Source organism: Camponotus vicinus, unplaced genomic scaffold, assembly GCF_025532165.1.
Source record: "Camponotus vicinus isolate PSW18456_S1 unplaced genomic scaffold, iyCamVici1.0 SCAF_1, whole genome shotgun sequence".
NCBI classification, from domain to species: Eukaryota; Metazoa; Arthropoda; class Insecta; order Hymenoptera; family Formicidae; genus Camponotus; species Camponotus vicinus.
The window spans coordinates 3,760,799-3,782,601 of NW_028141945.1; the positions used below are offsets into that span (position 1 = coordinate 3,760,799).

General features: G+C 31.0%; 3 protein-coding genes across 11 annotated transcripts; 1 reads left to right on the plus strand and 2 right to left on the minus strand.

Moving 5' to 3' along the window:
- Positions 1 to 1,845: 1,845 nt before the first annotated feature.
- Spt5 (Transcription elongation factor subunit Spt5) lies at positions 1,846 to 6,423 on the minus strand. Its single transcript, XM_083095621.1, has 12 exons — positions 6,346 to 6,423; positions 6,186 to 6,270; positions 5,880 to 5,968; positions 5,493 to 5,745; positions 5,159 to 5,391; positions 4,576 to 5,074; positions 4,147 to 4,495; positions 3,465 to 4,054; positions 3,016 to 3,377; positions 2,540 to 2,941; positions 2,282 to 2,454; positions 1,846 to 2,141 (listed from the first exon to the last, which is right to left on the minus strand). Exons 1-12 carry the CDS (start codon positions 6,356 to 6,358, stop codon positions 1,899 to 1,901), a joined length of 3,291 nt encoding a protein of 1,096 aa, XP_082951747.1. The 5' UTR covers positions 6,359 to 6,423; the 3' UTR covers positions 1,846 to 1,898.
- Positions 6,424 to 6,593: 170 nt separating this feature from the next.
- On the plus strand, positions 6,594 to 11,237 carry LOC145967881 (uncharacterized). Of its 6 annotated transcripts, XR_014437595.1 has the most exons (14): positions 6,594 to 6,677; positions 7,035 to 7,339; positions 7,423 to 7,645; positions 7,738 to 7,982; positions 8,102 to 8,291; positions 8,393 to 8,548; positions 8,710 to 8,881; positions 9,646 to 9,750; positions 9,823 to 9,905; positions 10,029 to 10,087; positions 10,166 to 10,218; positions 10,279 to 10,399; positions 10,480 to 10,660; positions 10,724 to 11,236. XR_014437595.1 is itself a non-coding variant. In XM_083092959.1 (13 exons), the coding sequence occupies exons 2-13, from the start codon at positions 7,148 to 7,150 to the stop codon at positions 10,561 to 10,563; spliced, it is 1,620 nt and encodes a 539-aa protein (XP_082949085.1). In that variant the 5' UTR covers positions 6,594 to 6,677; positions 7,035 to 7,147; the 3' UTR covers positions 10,564 to 11,237. The 6 variants fall into 6 exon arrangements, 4 of the variants coding, with proteins under 4 accessions (XP_082949085.1, XP_082949061.1, XP_082949075.1 ...); XR_014437600.1 differs by having other exon boundaries at positions 10,311 to 10,399; positions 10,480 to 11,237; XM_083092959.1 differs by having other exon boundaries at positions 8,456 to 8,548; positions 10,480 to 11,237.
- Oga (O-GlcNAcase) lies at positions 10,650 to 21,199 on the minus strand. Of its 4 annotated transcripts, XM_083092913.1 has the most exons (14): positions 20,771 to 21,199; positions 20,563 to 20,614; positions 19,806 to 20,139; positions 19,232 to 19,676; positions 18,317 to 18,897; positions 17,930 to 18,250; positions 17,660 to 17,834; positions 15,180 to 15,233; positions 13,786 to 13,871; positions 13,543 to 13,712; positions 13,193 to 13,388; positions 12,937 to 13,096; positions 12,605 to 12,777; positions 10,650 to 12,438 (listed from the first exon to the last, which is right to left on the minus strand). In XM_083092913.1, the coding sequence occupies exons 1-13, from the start codon at positions 20,838 to 20,840 to the stop codon at positions 12,641 to 12,643; spliced, it is 2,781 nt and encodes a 926-aa protein (XP_082949039.1). In that variant the 5' UTR covers positions 20,841 to 21,199; the 3' UTR covers positions 10,650 to 12,438; positions 12,605 to 12,640. The 4 variants fall into 4 exon arrangements, with proteins under 4 accessions (XP_082949039.1, XP_082949029.1, XP_082949044.1 ...); XM_083092903.1 differs by having other exon boundaries at positions 10,650 to 12,777; positions 20,771 to 21,197; XM_083092918.1 differs by having other exon boundaries at positions 10,650 to 12,777; positions 18,332 to 18,897; positions 20,771 to 21,196.
- Between the last annotated feature and the right edge of the window lie 604 nt (positions 21,200 to 21,803).

Genomic DNA, 21,803 nt, shown 5'->3' on the forward strand with positions numbered 1-21,803 from the left:
TAAAATAAATATTAACTTTAAGCATAATTTCTCATTCTATGCAAAATGCTAAATTTTAATAACGTGTAAAAATTTCGTTTAATTTAGAATCTAGAAATAATATTTCTTAATAGCAATGTACAATAATGAGAATTGAATAAATATAAAAGGTGGACAATATTAAACACACATACATACTTAAATATATCTTGAGAATTAGATAAACATAATAGATGGGCATTATATATGCACACTTAAATGTATCTTATTGTTAAATATAAGATGCATACATAAATGTATCTTATATACAGGGTGAGTCAAAAGTATGTTTTAAAAATTTGTGAGCGTGTTCCTGGATAAAAAGGAAGAACAAATGTTCATATGAACATATGGTCGCAAATGCTTTGTTGTCGAGATAATGGACATAAATCAGCAGTATCAAATAATGCTTTATTTGAACGTTTACAATTTTGTATTGTAAATGTTCAAATAAAGCATTATTTGATACTGCTGATTTATGCCCATTATCTCGACAACAAAGCATTTGCGACCATATAGTCATGCGATCATAATGAAAATATTAACATTTTTTTCTTTTTATTATGATTACTTAGTTACGAGCTATAATTTAATGTAACGAGATCAAAAGAAAAAAATAAATATATAGGATGCATTTTCTCTCTTCTTAAAACGTTTATACTTATAAGAGCTATTTTATATTGTTTCATTTAATTTTTAAACATTTCAAAACTGCTAAAGTCTCATCATATCCTATTTGATGCAATCTTCAAAAGTTATGCCACTATTACGGTGTTTAATTTAATAATCAAACAAAAAACGCATATTAGCATTTACGCTTTCTTTACTTTTTACACTACAATACTAGCAACGTTACTTCTTTTTTACCTTAAATAAATATTTATTAGTAATACTTATTTCTGTTAATATTTTTTAGTGTTTAGAGTCAAAATAAATGAAATAAATCTTATAAACGTTTTAAGAGATGATTGTCCAAAGTTGAACGTATCCTTAATATCACAATATTAATCAAAATGGTCAAAATGAATATTATGATAAGAGGATTATATGACGATTATAGTCTTTATTTGTCGTTTTTATTCATCATCTTTCTTCGTCATCTTTATTCGCCACGATATTATAAAATTCATTGCAATATCAATACAATGAGTATTTATTTAGGCTGGCCTCCTTTTTTTATTTTTTTATTTTTTTATATAATATTTTATTTTTATTGACATTGGATTTTTGTTACATGTGTAATGGTTACAACTATTTCAATAAGTAAGTATTAGATACATTATACAATCTTTATAGTAGTTTTTAAAATTACCGACTTTTCACGTCGAGAGAGAGCTACGGTAAATCTTATTCAGAAATTGTTTCAAATTACATCTGAATGACCGGATAAAGTCAAAGTAATGAAACCGCGCGATTAAACACTTTCAACATTTATCTCTCGCTCTCTCTTCCTCATCGTTGCAAAATATTTGCAATCTGTACAACAAATCGTGCTTTTGGAAAATACGATTGAATTTATTTAATCTTCTTGTATTAACAAAATTCATAGAAAATTTTCTGCGATTTTAGAAACTAATATAGAAATGGCTAAAAAATTCTATTGCAATTTTTATAGAAAATTTAGTAACAAAATCAAATCATCAACAAGATCGACGATTACGAAACTCAATAACAGAACGGCATATATCCGCTGTAATAACTTTAATGAATAAAATTCTGAATGATTTTTTTATTATAATATCTATAATATCCAAGAATTGTTCTAAAAAGATACACGCAGATGGTAAAAGATTATTTTGAGAAAATCTAGAAAAGAATTTTTTCCTGTAAGATTTTAAATAATTTAATACAAGAATTATATAGTATAATCAGTTGAAAAATTATGTGTTAGGTGCTTTCATTTTACATAAAAATCGTAATTGTAAGAATTTGATTTCTTCCGTATTTAGTTTCACCACACCTTCTTGATTGTCAATCGAAAGTAAAGTGCCTACGGCTTCGCGATCTTCTCCTAGAATTACTTTGACTCGATCGCCACGCGATGGTACTACAGGTTCTAGTTGCTCGCATCCTAGATTAACAACTCGGTCTTCGGTAGGTAAATAAACAGTACACATACCGCCCTATAAACATAAAAAATAAACATGTTATTTTTAAAAATCAGTGAAGAGTGTAAGCGTGTGTGTATATCAATATTAATATCGCGATAATTAAAATCTAGATCTTTATATATTATATGTTTAAAGTAGACAGAATTACATACAGAAATTCCTCGAATGACAGCTTGCTGTCCAGCTAGTGCAGGATCATCATGCGAATCGCGGATGCGTACTTCAATATCTGTCGTATGCCAATCTGAACCACTTATGCCAGAACCGACACCTGTATCCAATCCAGAACCAGGTGTTTGTGGATTATAAGGACTACCTGCCACTCCTACAACCATTACAAATTATATTACACACACAAAAAATATTATCTCTATGTGTTAAGATTCCTTTGTCATCGTCACATTACTTACCAGGTGTCATAGGACTGTAACTCATCGGAGATGGTGTTGCAAATGCTCCGTGAGGACTGGTAGTATATCCAGTGCCACTTGGGGACGGAGTAGCCACATAACCTGCAGGACTTGGACTTGCGGTAGCGCTGCCTGCAGGACTAGGACTTGGTTGATATGAACTGAAACTTTGCTCCGAACCATACATAGTACCCGGAGTTTGTGGAGTAAATGGTCCTCCAGTAGGCGGATATCCAGGTGCATAGCCGGGTGAACCACCTTCTTCCATACTATAACCGTCAAAATCATTCGTTCTAGCGGGTGTATTAGTAACTGCCGGGTCCCAAGCTCCTGACTGTCCTGGAGTTCGCGAACCATCGTGAGATGGCGTCATCGAACCATAATGAGGAGTGCGAGAACCGTCTGTAACATTAAAATTAAACAAATTTTAAATTATTCCAAGTAAAAAAAGAATTATGTGATACACGGCTACTCACTTTCGTACATAGGTGTTTGAGAGCCATGCATAGGCGTCTTCGATCCATCTCTCGCATACATCGGTGTTTGTCCACCAGCTCCGTAGGCTGGAGTTCTGTTGTAACTGCTGAAACCTCCGTCCTTTGTCGGAACACCAACATTCGCTATGTGAGATCGATCGACAGAAATCGTTTGGCAAGTAGAATGCAGCTCCACGCGCGCCGTTGTCTCCGTCGCATCTTTTACAATACCCACGTTTCCCTTGTATGGTCCACCAGTTATCTTAATAGTTGTTCCAATTAATTCCCGGTCGCGTCTGGCACCACTACCGCCACCGCGACCTCTGCCTCTTCCACCTCCACCACCTCGACCAAAGCCGCCTCTGTAAGAATCGATATTAAGGAAATAAAATTAAAAAATGAAAATAAATCTCGAATTTAACAAAACAAAATAAGAATAAGAGACTGACCCGCTGGGATGCATCGGAGAAGCAATTCTAGGTGACATAAATCCTGCCACTGGTGACATAGAATTTATAGAATTTGTCTTATTCCCACCAGACAGTTGTAAATGTCTGGTCTTGCACACAAATATACCGCCATTGTCAACAAACATTCGCGAGTGTAGAAAAGCAAAACTCCTATATAAATGTTTAATTTCACCACCTCGACCTGCATGCGGCCCGTCAACCACTTTAACAATATCCTTCTTTTGTATGGTATTTTGTTGAGAGTCCAAAGCGACCGCATTCTTATTCTCTCGACGCTTCGTAAGACCTTGTGGTCTTGCTTCGACTACTTTTCCATGCATAGAGAGTACATGGAAATTCTCACGTTCCAGTCGCACGATGACGCCGACTGTTTGCGTGTCAAGTTGTACCAAGTCACCCCATTGAAATTGTCCTAAACTATCGACACCAGTTGCCATGTCGGAACATAACTGCAAATCTCTTGGGAGAACTTCAAGTTCATGCATTGATAAATCAGAGAACAAAACTACTCGATTTTGTTCTACTCTGACGATTAAACCTGTATCACCTTCGTATCTCCCGGCTACGACCTATCGATTAATTAAAACAACATTGTAATATAATATTGTAAAAGAAAATTTCTATTTTAATAGAAATCTAAATGACATTGCAAACATTTTACCTTTACGTGATCGCCCTGTGTGAAATATTTTCGTAATTCTGAAGCTTGAAATTCCAAAGCTTCTTTAAGTTCTTCATGTTTTGGCATAACCATAATCATATTTCCGTCTATGGAAACGATTTTTCCTTGTAGATTTATCAATTCACCTTCACACACCTCTACATTATCCCCATTACTAAAGGAATGAGCTAAAGCTTGATCTTCTTTTCCAGAAACTCCAGTTCCTGGTGTACCACTTAAATCTATTTCAACACCTTCTGGCGCTTCTTCAAATCTCTCTAATTCAGAAAGTGTAGGTTTAACACCTTCTGCGATAATAGCACTTGTGGTGAAATTCTTATAAAGAAAGCTGTACAAAATAATTAATCACAATAAAAAACTATACACAAGAATAAAATATATATTATAAAATACAGCAGCAAAACAAACCCTTTACGACTGTATCTATTTCCTTCAAAAATCAGAAAATCTCCATCGCTAGTAACCTCTCCACCAATAGCACGGATTGCTTCAGGATCAAACGGTTTTGCTGGTGGTCTCCTTTTCTTTTTGCGTTTCAAAGCTTCAGATTCGCTCTGTGCTGTTCTCAATGCACCACGCGGTCTAGTGTAATCTATTCTTGGCAATAATTTTAAGTGAACTTGATTTTGTGCTAAGTCGACATAATCGACCTGAGCTATGTCGTCTTTATAAATGCCTCGTTTTAAACGGACCCATTGTTTAGCTTTTAAACCAGTCTGCTCTTTAACAACTCGCAGCACATCTGTCATCTCTTTAATCGGTACCATTTGTTGCTTCCATATACCCATTCTGAGGTTTCCAACATTTTCAATAGCAGCTTTTACATGCGGCTGTTTGTAAGCCTCTATATAAATATAACCCTTAACACCTTCTGGAGCAACAACAGATTTTATCTGGAGAGGTTCACCTAAAATTTTAAGAAATAAAGAAATATTTACGATGATATATAATGACAATATAAGATTCAATTTCTTTAAAATTTATATCTTACCTGAAAATTGATACGTAATAAATTTTCGCATCAATAAGAGCACAGTAGATTTTTCTTCTCCTATACGGCATTTTACCATCCACAAATTAGGATCTTTTACACCAGGCAACAGAGTTTGCTGAGTAATTTCATCACTCATTTCTTCACCACCATCGCCAAAATGACGAGCAGCAATCGATTCGTCAGCATACTTTTTTCTGAGGTATTCTTCAATTTCATCTTCTTTCTGTGAACTAATAAAAAATATATTTGTTGAAAATTTAATTACTTTATATTTAAATAAAAAAAAATTAACAAGTTGTAATATCTCTCTTCATAAAATTTTAATACTTACTCCCACAAATTTGTACCTCTACGTCGTCCTTCAATCTCACGTGCAGTTGGTCCCAATTCATCTACTTCGTTTCCTACAATACCAATTTCTTGGGCACCTTCTTCCCAGTCATCATCATCTTCGACTTCGTCATCTACTTCAGCTTCATCTATAATAAAACCACCAAATCTATCTTTTTTCTTCTTTTTCCTTGGTCTATCATCATCTTCTTCTTCTTCTTCCTCATCATATTCACTGCTATTCAAGTCTTCTCCTGTAAACATAAAATATAGGAAAAAAATGTAAAAAATTTAATTTTAAAATTTGTGAAGAAAATTATAAACAAAATATTATAAACAAAAATTTCTTATATCATCTTTCTAATATTATAAGTTTTCTGATTTATACCTTCAGGTTCCTCTTCTGGTTCCACAGTTTCTTCATCTCCTGATCTAACTTCCTCTGCTTCGTCTGCCTTTGTATCTCCATCCTCTGAACTACAAATAAAATAAATATTACACATAATTATAATGAAATATATTTCAATGTAACCTATATATGTATATACACATAAACAGAATTCACATTTAAAATAAGATAACCTAATTTGAATATATTTAAGAAATATTTATTTGTAAATGTTATAAAAATCTATGCCTATATAACATATATTACGTATGCAAGTACAATTCGAGATTTGAAATTTTGATTTACCCAGATGGTGATCGGGAACGTGAACGGGACCTAGACGGACTCCTAGATCCCGAACTCCGCGAAGGGCTTCCAGCATCGCTTCCACCTGCATAAATTTAATTATACATTTTTTATCAGATATTAATATCACCCATTTATCACTTTTGTTGTTAATCATTACCTGAATCCGACATTTCGAATACAAAACAAATCTCCAAGTAAAGTTAGAGAATTAATGGAGTTATACCATAGACATATATGTTATATGTTATATATGCTACGAATATATAAGTATAGTGGCGCTCCTAACGAAAATTTCTCGAACTCTAAAGGAAGTTACTCATTAGGTACAGAAGTATCGATTCTGGTTTGGACATTTTCGGTTTAAGCATCTTATCTACATATTCATGCTTATTCATGATTAAGTGTCAATAATTCTGACAGCTGACAGCTGTTTAACAGCTGTTTAACAGCAGTCATGATTTATGAATGTCAATGTCCTGACTTGAAAATGTACTGTGCACGTTATCTTAAGTAGAATTACTTTGATAGAATTATTTAGAATAGTTTTTTAAAATTCTTTGATATTTCTTTATATATTTTCTTTCAATTTTATTATATATATAAATTATATATATCTGTAATTAATTTTATTTAGACTTACAAATTCAATATCTGCATTTATTGTGAAAGATAAAATATCATAGAGAGAAAAGTAATAGATTTTTCTTTATAAGCAGCATTTTTTTTCTATTACATATGTCTTTAAAAAAAATAGATTTATATAAATATAAATAAATAATTTATTGCCATATATTATAAAGTTAAAAAACTAAGAATGACTAACAAAATAAAATTTGTGAAATATAGATCTATCAAACGCTGGAAAATTACCTAGGTAACAAATAAACAAGATCATGATTAGTTGAGTATTACTCATATTTTTCGAATACGTTTACGTAAACCTGTCGTTCAACTTCGACATGTCTGATATCGCGGAAAATCTTCTCGCGCAATATTATGGATTGTCTAAAAAATCGGAAACTGAAAAATTTGTATCAATTCATGATTGCGTGAACAATGCGGAGAACGACATAGAGAAATTGATTGGCGAACAATCGACCGTGGATACGAATGACAATGATACGTCTGGGGAAACGGAAATGCAGGTGCAAGTGCGAAATTTAATACAATTTGTCTTTTAAAAATAAATCGATTAATTAAATAAATTAATAATACCATCCTATTATGTTTGCAGGGGGACATTGAGGACGAAAACAAAAATGCCGAAATTGACATTCCGGTGAGATCCTCCCGAGCATTAGAATGGGAAACATTAGAAGATGATGAAAAAACATCATCTGGATTCGATATTATTTTCGAAGCAAATATAGCGAACAATTTATGTGAAAATACGAGCATTTCTTCCGGCAAAGAGACGCAAGATCTTATCTTACACAATACCAAAACCACCACTTTAGGTAAACGAAAAATTATAATATAAATTTCTTACATATTAATTTTTGGTCGAATATATTTTAATATCATTCGTTTTATTGTGATACGCAAAAAGATCCGGAAGACAACGAGGGGAATGATTTATATCTCTCATTTAGTGAAGATGCAATGCCGGATAGTGCTTCAGATGTTTCTTCGATAACGGGGACGAAAAAAATGAAGAAGTCTCCAGATATGTATGTCTCATCGACACCACCGTTAAATAAATCTCTAATATACAATGAGACTTTTGTAGATTTAACGAGCGCTGGTCTTACATCGCTTCCCATTGAAGTGATCGAGAAATATTCTACAATACAAGTATGAACACAGAGTAGGATTTACTAATTTTTAGAATTAGAAATGTATGCAAAAATTTCTTCCAAATACTTATGAAGAAATTCTGATTATATCAATTAAGATATTCTATTCATTTTTAGATGTTATATCTAGAAAATAATAATCTTTCCGAGCTTCCTGAAGAGCTTTTCGTTTCTTTGCCACATTTGCAATGGCTGGACGTTCGAAATAATCAATTGACAAATTTACCTGCGAGTATTCGATCGCATCCTTCGCTCGAGAGCATCCTGCTACAAGGAAATAAAATCGAGAAATTACCATTAGAATTGTGTAAGCGAATAAAATGTATAATAATTATTTTATCAATTGTATTTTTATCTTTTTATTTTTTATTTTTTTTTTTTTGAAATAATTGCGATACTATTTCACAGGTTTGGTGCCAAAACTTAAAATACTTAATATAGCACATAATCCTATTATTACACCTCCAAAAGATATTATAGCTCTTGGATGTTCGGGTATTCTCAATTATCTTCGAACTGAATGGAATAAATTGCATCCGGATGAGCCTGTGGCGTCTGTGGAGCGTAAGAATGTCGAATTTATATATTCTAATTCCCCAGCATAATATAAATTTATCAATAATAATTCTATTTAAATTAATTAATAATTTATTAACGATTACTTGAATAAAACAAACTGCATAATCGCCAATGTATAAATTACAATCAAAACAAATTTATTTCAGAAAAAATTGAACCAAAATTATCAACGATTTTGTGTTATCAATTTCCTCACGAAAAGCGACGAAAATTATCAAAAATTTCGCAGCGAGCATCGAAAAGTACCAATGACATCGACGCTTCTTTCAAGGGCATTTCGGTCAGAAAGAGGAGCAGAGCTTACAAACCTAGTAACAGGTATATCAATTCACAAATTAACACTTTCCTGGAGAATCCGATAAATGATACGCGTGTCGATGATGCAATGAGTTCTCTTTGTGCGTCATGTGCACGAAATCTTGCTGACATCCAATACAAGAACGAGAATAACACGAAGAAAAATGAAAGTGATGATAATCAACATAAAAGACACGACCAACACGCATTATTAAAAATGATAACTTCGTGCCACGATGTCAGCAAAATTTGCATCAAAAGAGAGATCGCTGAAGTGGATGCGAAAATCTTGCATCTAATCGGGCCATCGCCTAGATCGTGTTATATTAGACGAAATGTTACGGGGTTGATAACATATAAACGTTATCCTGGAAAGGAATGTAGAATTCAGACCATCAGTAATGAGACTAAACACATTACGCTTGGAAAATCGCGTAATTCCGAGGTATTCAATGAGGAGAAAAAAAAAAGCAGGAACATCAAACACGCGGAGTTAGTTTTCGATATTGTCACGAAAGATATGCAAAGAATGCAACTGCATCCGATGCAGCTAAAAGATTCGCACTGCATATTATCGTGTTTGGAGAATTATCTTGGTATTAAAACCGATTAGACATCTCTGTAATTTTTGTTCAATACCTATACAGCAAATTTTTGTCCAATATAATACAGCAAATTCCTTTAAAATTTTTCGTAAAAAAAATGTATAAAGAATTATTCTATCGTAATGATACTATTTTATTATTACATATAAAAAATATGCAATGTGCATTTTCTGCATTTAGATGCGAGAATAAAGGAACCAATATTGCTATAGAAGAACGGCTGCAGTGGATTTCTAAAGCGAGAGATTTATTCAGTGCGCAATCGGCAACAATTCAAAGAATTAAGTAAGACATCTATCTAAATTGTTCTCAATAATTGTAAATAGTGCATACACACGTAAATTGTATTATACGTAGGGATTCGGATACTATAAAAAAATGGAGACGCGATAAACGAAGTTTCAGTAAAAGCATGGAGAAAGTATCGAGAAGAAATGAAGGTATACAGCAATATAATAGAAAGAAATAGTAGAATCTGTAACATTTACATTCTTTGATCTTTGGAATACGAATATAAAATATAGTATCGTAGGATTATAACTCATGACATACTTATTTATTAGACGATATTCCATTCGCAATCGACATCAAAGATTATCCTACAATACGACCACAAAAAGCGGTATAATAATTTAATATAAATATTTTATCTGAGAAAAAATAATAAGTTAATTTAATAAGAATAAATAATCCGATCTAGGAAGAATATGCGAGTAATCAGATATATGGAGAACTAAGATTTGCTGCACCAGAGTAAGTTAGATAAATAATAAACATTTTCAGTCATTCTTCACTTTAAACATTATATTTTAGAAATATAAATAACAAGATTAAGGAATTATTAGGGTCTTTGCAAAAATTTGAAATTACGAAATCTTCAGAAATATTGACACCTAAATCCAAACAAAAATATCTGCAAACTGAGATTAAAAAGGTACATTGTGTTATTTCGCGGGTGTTTTGCAGTTAAAATTTATTAAGAAAATAATTACTATTTTTTTATTTATTTCATAGCTCTCACATTTTCAAAAGGAAGTTCAAAATCTAAGAAGATTCAACGAAATTATATCAGCACCAATGAATTCTCCGAATAATTAATCTCGATGTTTTCTCTCTTCTGATTTTTATTCGGAGATTTTATTTTTTGTATCTATTACTATTTATGGAAAATTTCAAGCTCAGTATCAGTCTTGAGGTATTTATTAAATAAAACAGTATTAATCACACACGCATATTACAATATTAATTTCATGCCCAGTTTCGATAGCACTTATCGAGGCAATTGGACAGACGCATTTTCATTACTGTTAAGAAACGAAAATATGAAAACTGTAAAATTATATTATATTCTACAAATATATTATATCTATTATCAAAATGTATAATGCAATAAAAAGATATTATTAAAAGAAATGTGTGTATTTCCAAAATACTTATAAAAATTATTGAAGTGATTTATGAGAAAATTCTCCGAACGCATTTTTTCCAATGTCCTCGCTAACGCAATCGATTCTCTTTGCTTTTATCGCTATATTCAGTATAAAAATCCTAAAAGCCATAATTACCACCCAATATATGCAAATATCTGTGCGATAGCCACAAATATTTTTTTCTTTTTGTACATGGCACTTAATCAAGCCTCGTAATAAAGTTTGGAGGTATGTACTATACAGGATTTCTTTTAGGAAATTATTTCGAGAGCAACACAGTAAATTATTATTGTAATCAGTACCATCAATAGAGGCAAATAATCTATATCTTTTGTGATTAATTTTTTTTCAGTTTTTAATTCTGTCCATTTTTTAGTTCATATGTTTTAATGAATTTAGTTCGTACAGAAAGATAACGGTCAACTTAGTAATACTTTAATAAAAACATCACTTAATAAAGAAGTGAATTATATATATTTATATAGCGTGCATTATTGTTTCCATTACAATATTGCATTTTCTATTTTGTATTTGTTTGTGGCATTACTTGTAATATAAAAAAAATCTTCTAATGATTAATACATTCTATGTCAATTAATAATGTGTTTTCTCGCAAAGCAATTAAAATAAATTAAAATAAGTTATAATGTATAAGTCCTGCATATTTATAATGTCGAATATGTGATTTTATATAGAAGATAACATCTATAATGTCTTGTTCATATGTTCAATAATAATTGATTATGACAAAGGAATGATACTTTTTATATGTCTTATATATCTCATCACATTTTGTAATGGCATATATACATATGTATTGCACACGCAATTATAGAGCCGATAGAAATATCTAATAAAAATTATAAAATGTAAAATTATGTATAAAAAGCTTCCCCATAAACAATGTATATTACATGGCTGAGCAATAAACACTATGAAATATATTTTTATATAATATGCGCATAGAATAGAATTATATATTTAAAATCTGAATTAATATATTTTTTATGTAAAATATCTGTCATATAATATTTAAGCATTTGAAAGAAGATGTGCTTTAAAATTATATTCGATTACTTTTATATATGATTTTGATAAGAAAATAGTTTTCAATGAAAGTTTAGATAACTCAGTAATGAACACACATACGGCATTTCACACACATATCACACATATACACACATTCTTCTTCTTTGACTCTTTTTCTCTATTCGGAATTTTATATACATATTATTAAAACCAATGAAAGATACTGAATTGTTATAATGTTGCAATAGACTATTAATAAAGAATCGAATTCACATATTATGTTGAAAACGAATCTAGAGTTATTGCACTATGTATTCTTATCAATGTGATTCTTGACATATTGTTATGATTAATGAAATATTATATGATATTAAAATATGATATTAATTAGCATCAATTAATTATACCATACATACATATGTATATACTTGTATCAAACAAAAGTTTCTGAAGAGTTTGATGCCATAAGAAAGATTACAAATCAGAATATTAGTGATCTGATTGTAAAATACTTCTGAAAGAAGTACACTTATTTTTTTAATCTATCGGATTGGCGTGCTTACAGATTCAACAAAGGCGCTCAATTTTATTAATAGTCACTTAAAACTATTAATTTTAAATTATTAATTATTTCCCTAAGAAAACATCGTTTTTTTAGGAGATGGTCCAAGTAAATATACCTTGTTGACAAATATCACCGGAGCACTGATTCTTTGTTAGAAACTTCTACACATAGTCTTAATTCCAGGATATTCCTCGTGTGCCGGATTTAAATCAACAAAACCCAGCTTGCCATAAAATTCGTGGGATTCTTTATCTGTTGACGATAGCGTTGTATGTACTCCAAAAGAACCTGAAACCCATATTTATATAGTATCATATAGTACAAAAAATAGAAAATATAATATCGAAGAATATTTAATTATAAATTGAAAAAAATACAAAATCCCGATTTTTAATAAAAATCGGATTTTTTTATATATTTTATTATATTTCAATAAAGAGTTTATACCATTTGCTCTTAAAGCCGCAAGAATACAGGTTATTAAACGTTTACAAATAGACTGATCTGTTACACTTGGTAATACAGCACAAATAAGTTTCGACGGATGTTGCCTGCACAATTGTTCTGCCACATCCGGAATAAATGAATGGAAATATTGTATGGCATCCTGTGCAAATTTTAATTCGAAAATCATCAGTACCAAAATCATACAATAAATGTACAAAAATACAATGCATATAAAAAATCATTAACATTCGGATACCTGAACGTTTTGTGGCAACTCGCTAATGCTATTATCTAAAGGATACTTCATTCGCAATTCAGGGATCCAAGAAACAGCCATTTTCTGATTATATGATTTTACATTTAGGGCAGCCATTGCATAGCCCACTATACCGTTTTCATCTTCAACAACCATACATAACTCTGGACTCAAGGTAAGATATCCTCCAACAAGTCTAAATTATAAAAAAATATTTATTAAAATTTTGTTTAGGCGAAAAATATATTATATGCATAGAACTCTGATAAACTTTAGCTGGAAAATTCTTGAAAAAGACAAATTAATATATATTTTCTATTGCATTACTACATCATATATTAATGTTATACCTGTCCGCGACAGCTGTTGAAGTCGTACAATTATTAATTTGATTGCAAACTGCATAGATTGCTTCTTCATCGCTAGATAAATATGGCCGAATTGTATATATTTTACTATTGGGCACTTCCGGTGCTTTATAGACAAATAAGTCGTTACCACTATCCACTGGAATTAATCTCTAAACACACAAATGATATGTTCTTCAATGTATCTCATTCTTATGATTAACCAAACACAATACGAAAACGTACCTGTAAATCAGCTGTAAGCCCACCACGAAAAACCCATGGCTCCTGGTCTCCACTCATAAATGTTTCTTTCCAACCATTTGAAAACCCTATAGCCCAAAACACAAAATCATTTTTAATAAATCATAAAACATTTGAGTTAAATATTCGCGCGTCATGCGAAATTTAATTTCAATTTTAGCTTCCACTGCTTGAGCATCAATTTTGCTTAAATCTTTAACATGCGAAAATATTTGATTGGTTGTCTCTTGTTTCTTTCTCCCATTTATCTTGGAATGCCTTTCTGCTTCTCATGTCAATTAAATTAAAGTATGAGAGAAAGAATGATCCATCCAATCGGACAACTGAGGTGCAGCAAGTTTTATAGATATGAAAGAAAAGATTGGATAGAGAAATAAAAATTTTATAAAAATATTTAACAACATATAATATGAATAATAGTTTGAAATTGAAAGAATTGTATAATATTGAGTTTAAAGAAATTCTAGTTATAATAATTATTCAAAAATATATTGTTTAATTAAAGAAAGTTAACATTAGTAAATAGAGGAAAAGAATTACAGTTGTTACATGCTGCACCAAAGCTCGCGCAATATTAAACTCTTGAAGCATTGGATCAGGGTATAGGAAAATTGGAATAATAGTCCAGTTTGCCAATATGCGCCTGAAATAAAATTCTTATCACGCCTGAAAAGAACATAGTTTCTGAAACTAAGTAAAAAATAAATTAGTGCAGGCCAGTTGGCAAAAGGAGAGTAATAGTTGATCATTTAAGATAAAGAAAAAGAATAAACATTTTTTACTGCAATACCATTGTTTGCAGTCCATAAAATATTATTATATATTAAAAGAATCGAAAGAATATCTTTTATCACAAATGACCAAAGATTTGTAGATAGGAGATGTTCAAGAGCTTATAACTTTCTGTTTGCTAAACTGTGCCACTTCTATATAATTTTTCGATGGACCTAATTCAGAGATGCAAAAATATTAAAATTAACATGTTGAATATTATTAATTCAACTGTATACTCTGTTTCTATATAAACATAAATTTGGAAAAAATTTAATATCTTTAAAATTAATTTTATATATTCATGCAAACTAACATTAATTATTACATAAATGTGTAAGAGGTAAAATATTAATAATTAAATTATATCATGAGAAGTACGTCCATCATCTATTAACACGAAAATGAATGTGCTTTATACACATTGATTTTTCGAGCTATTACAACGCCGCTTCTACGCGCATTCTCCCTAAGCTCGTTAAACGAGATAATTTTTTATAAATTCCCAAACAAAGTTTTTAGATTCAATTATCGCTACAATGTTTGGAGCTTTATTATTTCGCGCGCTTTCTGCTATGTTACTCAAAGACTGTTGAACCGCATACATGTGTAGCTGCCCTGGGTAAACGTCGTCATCGTTGATGGAAATCTGCCAAATGCTATCAACAAGACAAAAAAACACAGAAATACGAGTTAGTGAATAAATTCAAGCTATACTGATCGTGATCATTTATTTATTCTGCAAGAGGATGTTTGCCATAAAATAAACTATTTTGAGATTTAAATTTTAGATTATTTCAATTTTGTAATAAATAATTTGGCACATAGAAAGAATAATATTCATTAAAAAAATAATAAACATTAAAACAAATTCCAACTTCAATTTCCAACTTCAATAATTTTAATATTGAAAGTGGTTGCATAAGAAGAGGAACATAAATATACATAAACATACTCCTGCTTTGTATTATCTGCAAAGAAAGTCGACTGATATGTTAATAGCTGGTTTAAGTACTTTTTCAAATTCAGCATTTTTGTTCACCTCCTTAAAGATGCTGTTGATTGCCATCTCATAAAAATCACCGTATTCGCCATTGCTACAAATGATCTTTTCGCCATAGTCAACATCAAAGCCACATCAATTTATTTCATATCTTCAATCAGATATATGTATTACCTGTGAGTTAAATTTAGATCAAGAAATTTGGAATTCAGATATAAAACATTTTGAAATCTAAAACATTTCGCTAATATAAAATAAATTTTATTAAAATCAGAAGAAGAAAATAGATGTTGTGGCTTGCCTATGAATTGTCAAAATGAATCAGGCTATTAGTCAGAATCGTAAAACGGTACAAAAGTGTTAAAAATAAAAAATAGTTAAAATTGTCAACAATTTTCAGACAAATATCAATATTGTGCGTGCGTGTTTGTAACATATAATAGAATTCGACAAATTCTATTCACGCAATTTTTTGCGAAAAACTATCTAATATGTATGAGTATAAATTTATGTATATTAAGTGTGTAATTCTGACTTACAGCAAAATTTTTCCTTCGCGCGATACAATGCATTTATCTCTAATGCGCAGAAACAAATGCATATTACGAGTTCACGAATATACAAATTGGGGTATGTGCATTTCCGAATATTACTGATAGTAGTGTTACTAGTCATTACGCATGTTACACAAAAGAATTATATTGTATTATATTATGAATACAATAAATGTAAGCAAAAAAAATTATTTCATCAAAGTTATCATTTTTTCACATTAATTTAAAAAAAAAGAGAGAACTAAAGATTTGAAAAATATTAGATATTCCCTAAAACAATATTACCTTTTAAATTGAAAGTAATTTGTAATTTTTTTCTTTCTATATATATAAATGATTCAAATATATTATAAAAAAAAAAAAAAATTATGTGGAGAGTCATATAAACCAAATAATCAGTAATTTACGGACATTAAAAAGTAGATATGTATAGCATTCTTACAGCACAATATATCCATTTACAAGGAAATAATTTAATTATTATATTAGCTTTATAATGATATTATAATGACAATATCATATAAATGGTTTTTAATATTTAACACTTGTAAATGGTTTTTAATATTAAATACTTGTAATAAATAATTTACATATATGTTTATCATTGCAAGATTTTAATTAAATTTCATGTAAAACTAACATTGAATAATCAGTTGTATTTTTAGAAAACAAAATAAGTATCATATGGTATATTACTATAAGCATCTTAATTTCAAGATCAAATTATTCAAAAATATCATCCTTGTAAAAAGACAAATTTATATAACGAAAAATAAAATAACATTCACTTACCAATACTCAACACACTTTTGTTCTGAAATATATAAGTATAGGTAATAAATTATAATATTCCTGAAAAAAATCGCACAAACAACAGCACTTGTCTGCAGTACGATGGATATAAATTCAGTTAACTCAAATCAAAAAGACTAATTTTTATAAGATAAATGACAATTTGTAATAAGAATTTATAATAAAATTTTTACTAGAGCATATATACATATATTTAAAACTAGAAAAATTAATATCATAGATTTACACATTTTGTACCAGCATACTAGCATTTCAAATTGACTTTCTTTAGAATAAAAATAATAGCAAAACTATATATGCGCGTTTATTAATTCTTATTTTGATTCATATAGATTTCTGATATCTGACAAGTTTTAATATATATATTGTGTAATAAGATAGTGTAATGTGCAAATAATAATATAAAATTTTGCAAAATTGAAAAGATTATTTTAATTACGAAAATTTAAATTTGTATATAAATATAAACATGTATTTAAATTTTTTAGAATTTATATCAATAATTTTTGTAAATTATCTCGTGCTATAATTATTTTCAATATATATATTTCCAACTATAATAATTTAATTTTATTTGCCTTTTTCTTTGTAAACAAAATAGACTATTTCTTAGAGAGAATACTCTCTCTGTCTTTTTTAATGCACTATAATTTTTACTATCATCAATATATCAGATAATGTTTCATATATGAATCAATATATAAATACAACTTACCCAGCCATTTCACGTAACTATTTAGGAGGGACACAACTCCCCTCATATCCCATACATATGCATACAGATCATATAGCAACTCGCGATTATTACAGTATGTGAGCCTTTGGAATAATCTATTTACCCCATTACACATATCGTTTAATTTAGCTGCACGAAGATGCCATTCTTCAATCTGAAAGATTAAGCAAAAAAAAATATTAAAATTGTATAACTATAAAACTGAATAATAAATAAGAAGATAAATGACTTGCTCGAAATGCAACTTACAGCTGATTCAGACGTTGGTTCTTCGTCTTTAGATTTTTTCATAACAAGATACGCGTTACTTTTCAACCAATTAAATTCTTGCAACAATTGAATTCCTTGGCCACCATGCTCAAATGGTAAATAAAATAGATCGCACAGAAGTGATAGATCCTCTTGCGTGAGCTGCTTATTGATATCCACAGATTCTTGAGGTATCACATCTGTGTTATCGGAACTTTCGTGATTTTCGCTATCATTTTCTATTATCATTTGTGTACCATTAACTGTGGGAGAGGTATTGTCTACTTCTATTTGCATACTTCCAGAAGCTTCACTGCATGTCTGATAAACAAAAGTTACACGATTATACATGCATAATTAAGTTCTTAAAAACTTGTAATAACTTACAGAAGTATTATCTACCATAGCATCATCTTCCGTTGGAATTTTTGCTACATGCGCCGGCGAATTGTTTGGAGTTGTATTACAATCCATAGGTTCTATGGAAGATAACCCTGTTGACGGCGGGTCGCTGGTCATAGTGGATAATGTAGTCAAAATGGGTTCACTGACCACCTTTATGTCTGATACTAATGAATTCATTACAGGTCCAGATGAAGGTTGTGCGAAGCTATCGCTACATGTTACAGTTGAGCAAACTTCCGCCAATGCTTGAAGATGATTAGAATTTGTCCCAGATGTAGATGTGGCAGGAACTGTAGTTGTTGTCGTCGATGTAAGACTCATACATGTATTGACAGAGGGTATTATTGGAATAGGTATCGTAGGCGCGACACATGGTTGTGGTTTAGCTATTACACCCCAGGCTGCTTTCTTTTTATTAAATTCTAATAACCATTCGGTTATTGCATTTTTCAGAGCGTGTCGAGGATGATACATATTCGGGGATAATGTCGATGGAACGTCTTCACCAAGAACACCATCCTCTGTTTCGGTTTCTAATTTAATATCCGCTGATACAGTGTCATCTGCAGTATAAAATATTCTCATTAGTTTCTATATCTTTTTTATTAATATATGATTGTTAAATCATATATATAGTTTATATATACTATGTATAGAGTTCTTTCTTTTAGAGAGCCTCTTTTCTTTTATATATTTTTAGACAATATGTAAAAAACATAGAGATTAATTATATATGACTCAATCGTCTAGAACAATAGAAAGTAAAATATTTGGTTCCCAATCTATATATCCTAATCTAAATATTTTTTCCCATATTTTTCTTATTTTAAAGTTTATTGTAAAAGAAAGAAAATTTTATAAAATAAAATAGGACATTTTATAAAATAAAAAACATACTTAAACTTAGGTCTCTCTTTCCATCCACATTACATCTGCTCCACTGAGCCAATGTATGAATTGCTATAAAGTTTGCTCCATATTCGCAATTAGGATTAGTTAAAACTCCTCTAAGTTTAGGTATAAGATCGGGAGAACGACCAGCATATGGTCCGAGAAACACTCTTTTCTGATCATAATCGTTAGCATGTAAATTATCCCAGATAACAGGTGGTCTCCTGAGCACTTCTGTGATTTCTTGGATGGATTCTACAGTTAAGAGTCTTGATATGACTTTAGGTCCAGTCCACATTATGTCGATTTCTTGAGCTAATTTATTTCCGAGAGTATTGAGATATTCTGAAGATGCGACATTTGGCATTGCACGGGTCGCGCAATATTGTGTAGGACATAAAAGGAAGCGAGGCTGACCGAGATGTTGAAAAATATCGTTTGTGACAGAAACCTGTAAACAATAAGAAAAAAAATATAAATTATTATAAAATATTAAAAATATATGTATAAAGAAGATATAAAATTATTAATTTACTAACATTAAACTTGCTGTTAGACTATATGGATACTGTATATGTACCTGAGCATGTGCAAATGACTGAAACACTTCTTTGTCAGCTTCGCTCATTTCTGGTTCTATATCGTCAAATAACAATGCAAACGCTGTACAACCAAACTGACTGACTTGTTCCAGCTTTCTTTTCAAGGCAGTGACTTCCTTTGAACTGGAATATGTGATATCTAATCCTGGGGATAATGCATAATAAAAAGTTATCCCATATTCTCTAGCAGCTGTAATCAAACCAGTCAGATGCTCCGCTTCCTCTACTGTATATAAATCTCTCCAATAAGCACGATGTTTGTAATCATCTTTTGGTGCATACAGGTAAGAATCCATTCCCCATTTTTTCAATCTGTGTGATATATATAATTTATTGATATTGATATCCTAATGATCATTCCTAATATATGAAATATAATGCTCAAATTAGAAAAATGAAAAGAACTAATACACTTTTAAAACAAAAGAAAGATATATCTGTGTAATCTATAATACAAAAATATAAAATATGAATTTCTTACTAAAAAGTAACATAATATAATTCTCATAATAACTATGCTTCTTATTTTTTGAATAATTTATGAAAAATAGATACAGAAATGTGAAGAAAACTTGTGAAATTTTTATATCTATATCCCACAAAATAAATTCAAATAATAATTGGAAAACTTGTATAAAATGTTTAAAATTAAGGCCAGTGAAAGAAATATTCCAATTACAGTGCTCTCTTGACAAACATCTCATTCCCATTAATTCTCTCGCAACATAAACTTACTTTTGAAAGAGATCCTTTCGTTGCTCGGTAGTCCATGGTCGACCATAAAAACCTGAAAACAAGAAAACAAGAAAATATGCATTTAACAAAGGAATATGTCATATTATAGGAGACACGGAAGTCTTTGTTCATCGTAATTCGATTCTGCCAAATCAAGCATTTCTACAAAATATATATCATAGGAGTATTTTGCGATGTGTCTACATACCTTCCACCACACCACAGATGAAATTGCCATTCTTCGTATTCAGATTCGCGGCCCCATTTGTCTCAGTCATTGCGGCTCGCAGGAGGTACGTTTGTTTTGGGATCAAGGAGGTAGAAAAATGGCCCGAGGTGCTGCAAATCGCGAAAAGGAGAGAGAAAGAAGGAGAGAAAATCGCAGTAGTCTAAGAGAGAGGCTGTGGTTGCGACACGGCGTTACGATAATAAAGTCGGGGCGAGAGTGGCGATTGACATATGTACGAATTGCTATATGTACAAGGCGCGACACAGAAATCCCGTCGACATCACTCGGGAGCAGCTGAGATTCCGAAAAAGTACGGGAGCGCGCGCGGAAGCTCATAAATCCTAATGACAGACTGCACCCGATGCGCGCTGATCGATACCACCGAACGATCTGTCGATCCATCGAGGCCACGAACACGGCGGGAAAAAGAGACGGTGCTCTTTCTCGGCCAAGGTGTTCATCTGATAGTCGCGGAGAGAGATCTTTTCGCGAAAATTGAAATCAGTTCAAATCAGCTGTGATAGTAAAGCTTATTTTAGCTCGAATGCGCCTTGTATATTTTTCCTAAAATGTGGCACATTTTGTCGAAAACGTCATATTTAAATATTCTTAATATTGTTATTGTCACTTGATTACATTATTTCACATTGTATCGGTCAATTTAATATTACGTGACTTGATGGAAACTTTTATCTATAATTTCAATATAAAACATCTATGTCGAATTGTCAAAGTTGCGTTCGAAGTTCTAATTGTCGGAGTAGAGTAGATTTTCGAACGCACTTAGGATGTGGCTTTGACGTTCAACAGGTGGTGCATCTACAAGTATACATCAATCACAGGCATAAGCGTCATGCGTTCTCTTAGTACAATCAAGAGCCACGGGATGTCGCGCTGAGTATCATCTTCTTCGATTGTGACGCCATTTTCAGATATTGCGCGGTAAAGTCTCGTCAGTGTCGCGTTTTAGATATCGCATGTTCTTAAAAAATAATGCGAGTAATTACATTAT

Excerpts from the sequence above, each read along its gene's own strand:
- Spt5 (XM_083095621.1), bottom strand. Across the intron at positions 5,075-5,158 it reads TATTACGTATCAATTTTCAG|GTGAACCTCTCCAGATAAAA; the intron begins GTAAGATATAAA and ends TTAAAATTTTAG. Across the intron at positions 3,378-3,464 it reads TCTCCGATGCATCCCAGCGG|AGGCGGCTTTGGTCGAGGTG; the intron begins GTCAGTCTCTTA and ends CGATTCTTACAG.
- LOC145967881 (XM_083092935.1), top strand. The coding sequence starts at position 7,148 with ATGTCTGATATCGCGGAAAATCTTCTCGCGCAATATTATGGATTGTCT. Across the intron at positions 7,983-8,101 it reads AGAAATATTCTACAATACAA|ATGTTATATCTAGAAAATAA; the intron begins GTATGAACACAG and ends ATTCATTTTTAG. Across the intron at positions 10,400-10,479 it reads TGCAAACTGAGATTAAAAAG|CTCTCACATTTTCAAAAGGA; the intron begins GTACATTGTGTT and ends TTTATTTCATAG.
- Oga (XM_083092913.1), bottom strand. The coding sequence starts at position 20,840 with ATGACTGAGACAAATGGGGCCGCGAATCTGAATACGAAGAATGGCAAT. Across the intron at positions 18,251-18,316 it reads CTATGGTAGATAATACTTCT|ACATGCAGTGAAGCTTCTGG; the intron begins GTAAGTTATTAC and ends TTTGTTTATCAG. Across the intron at positions 13,097-13,192 it reads AGTTGCCACAAAACGTTCAG|GATGCCATACAATATTTCCA; the intron begins GTATCCGAATGT and ends AAATTTGCACAG.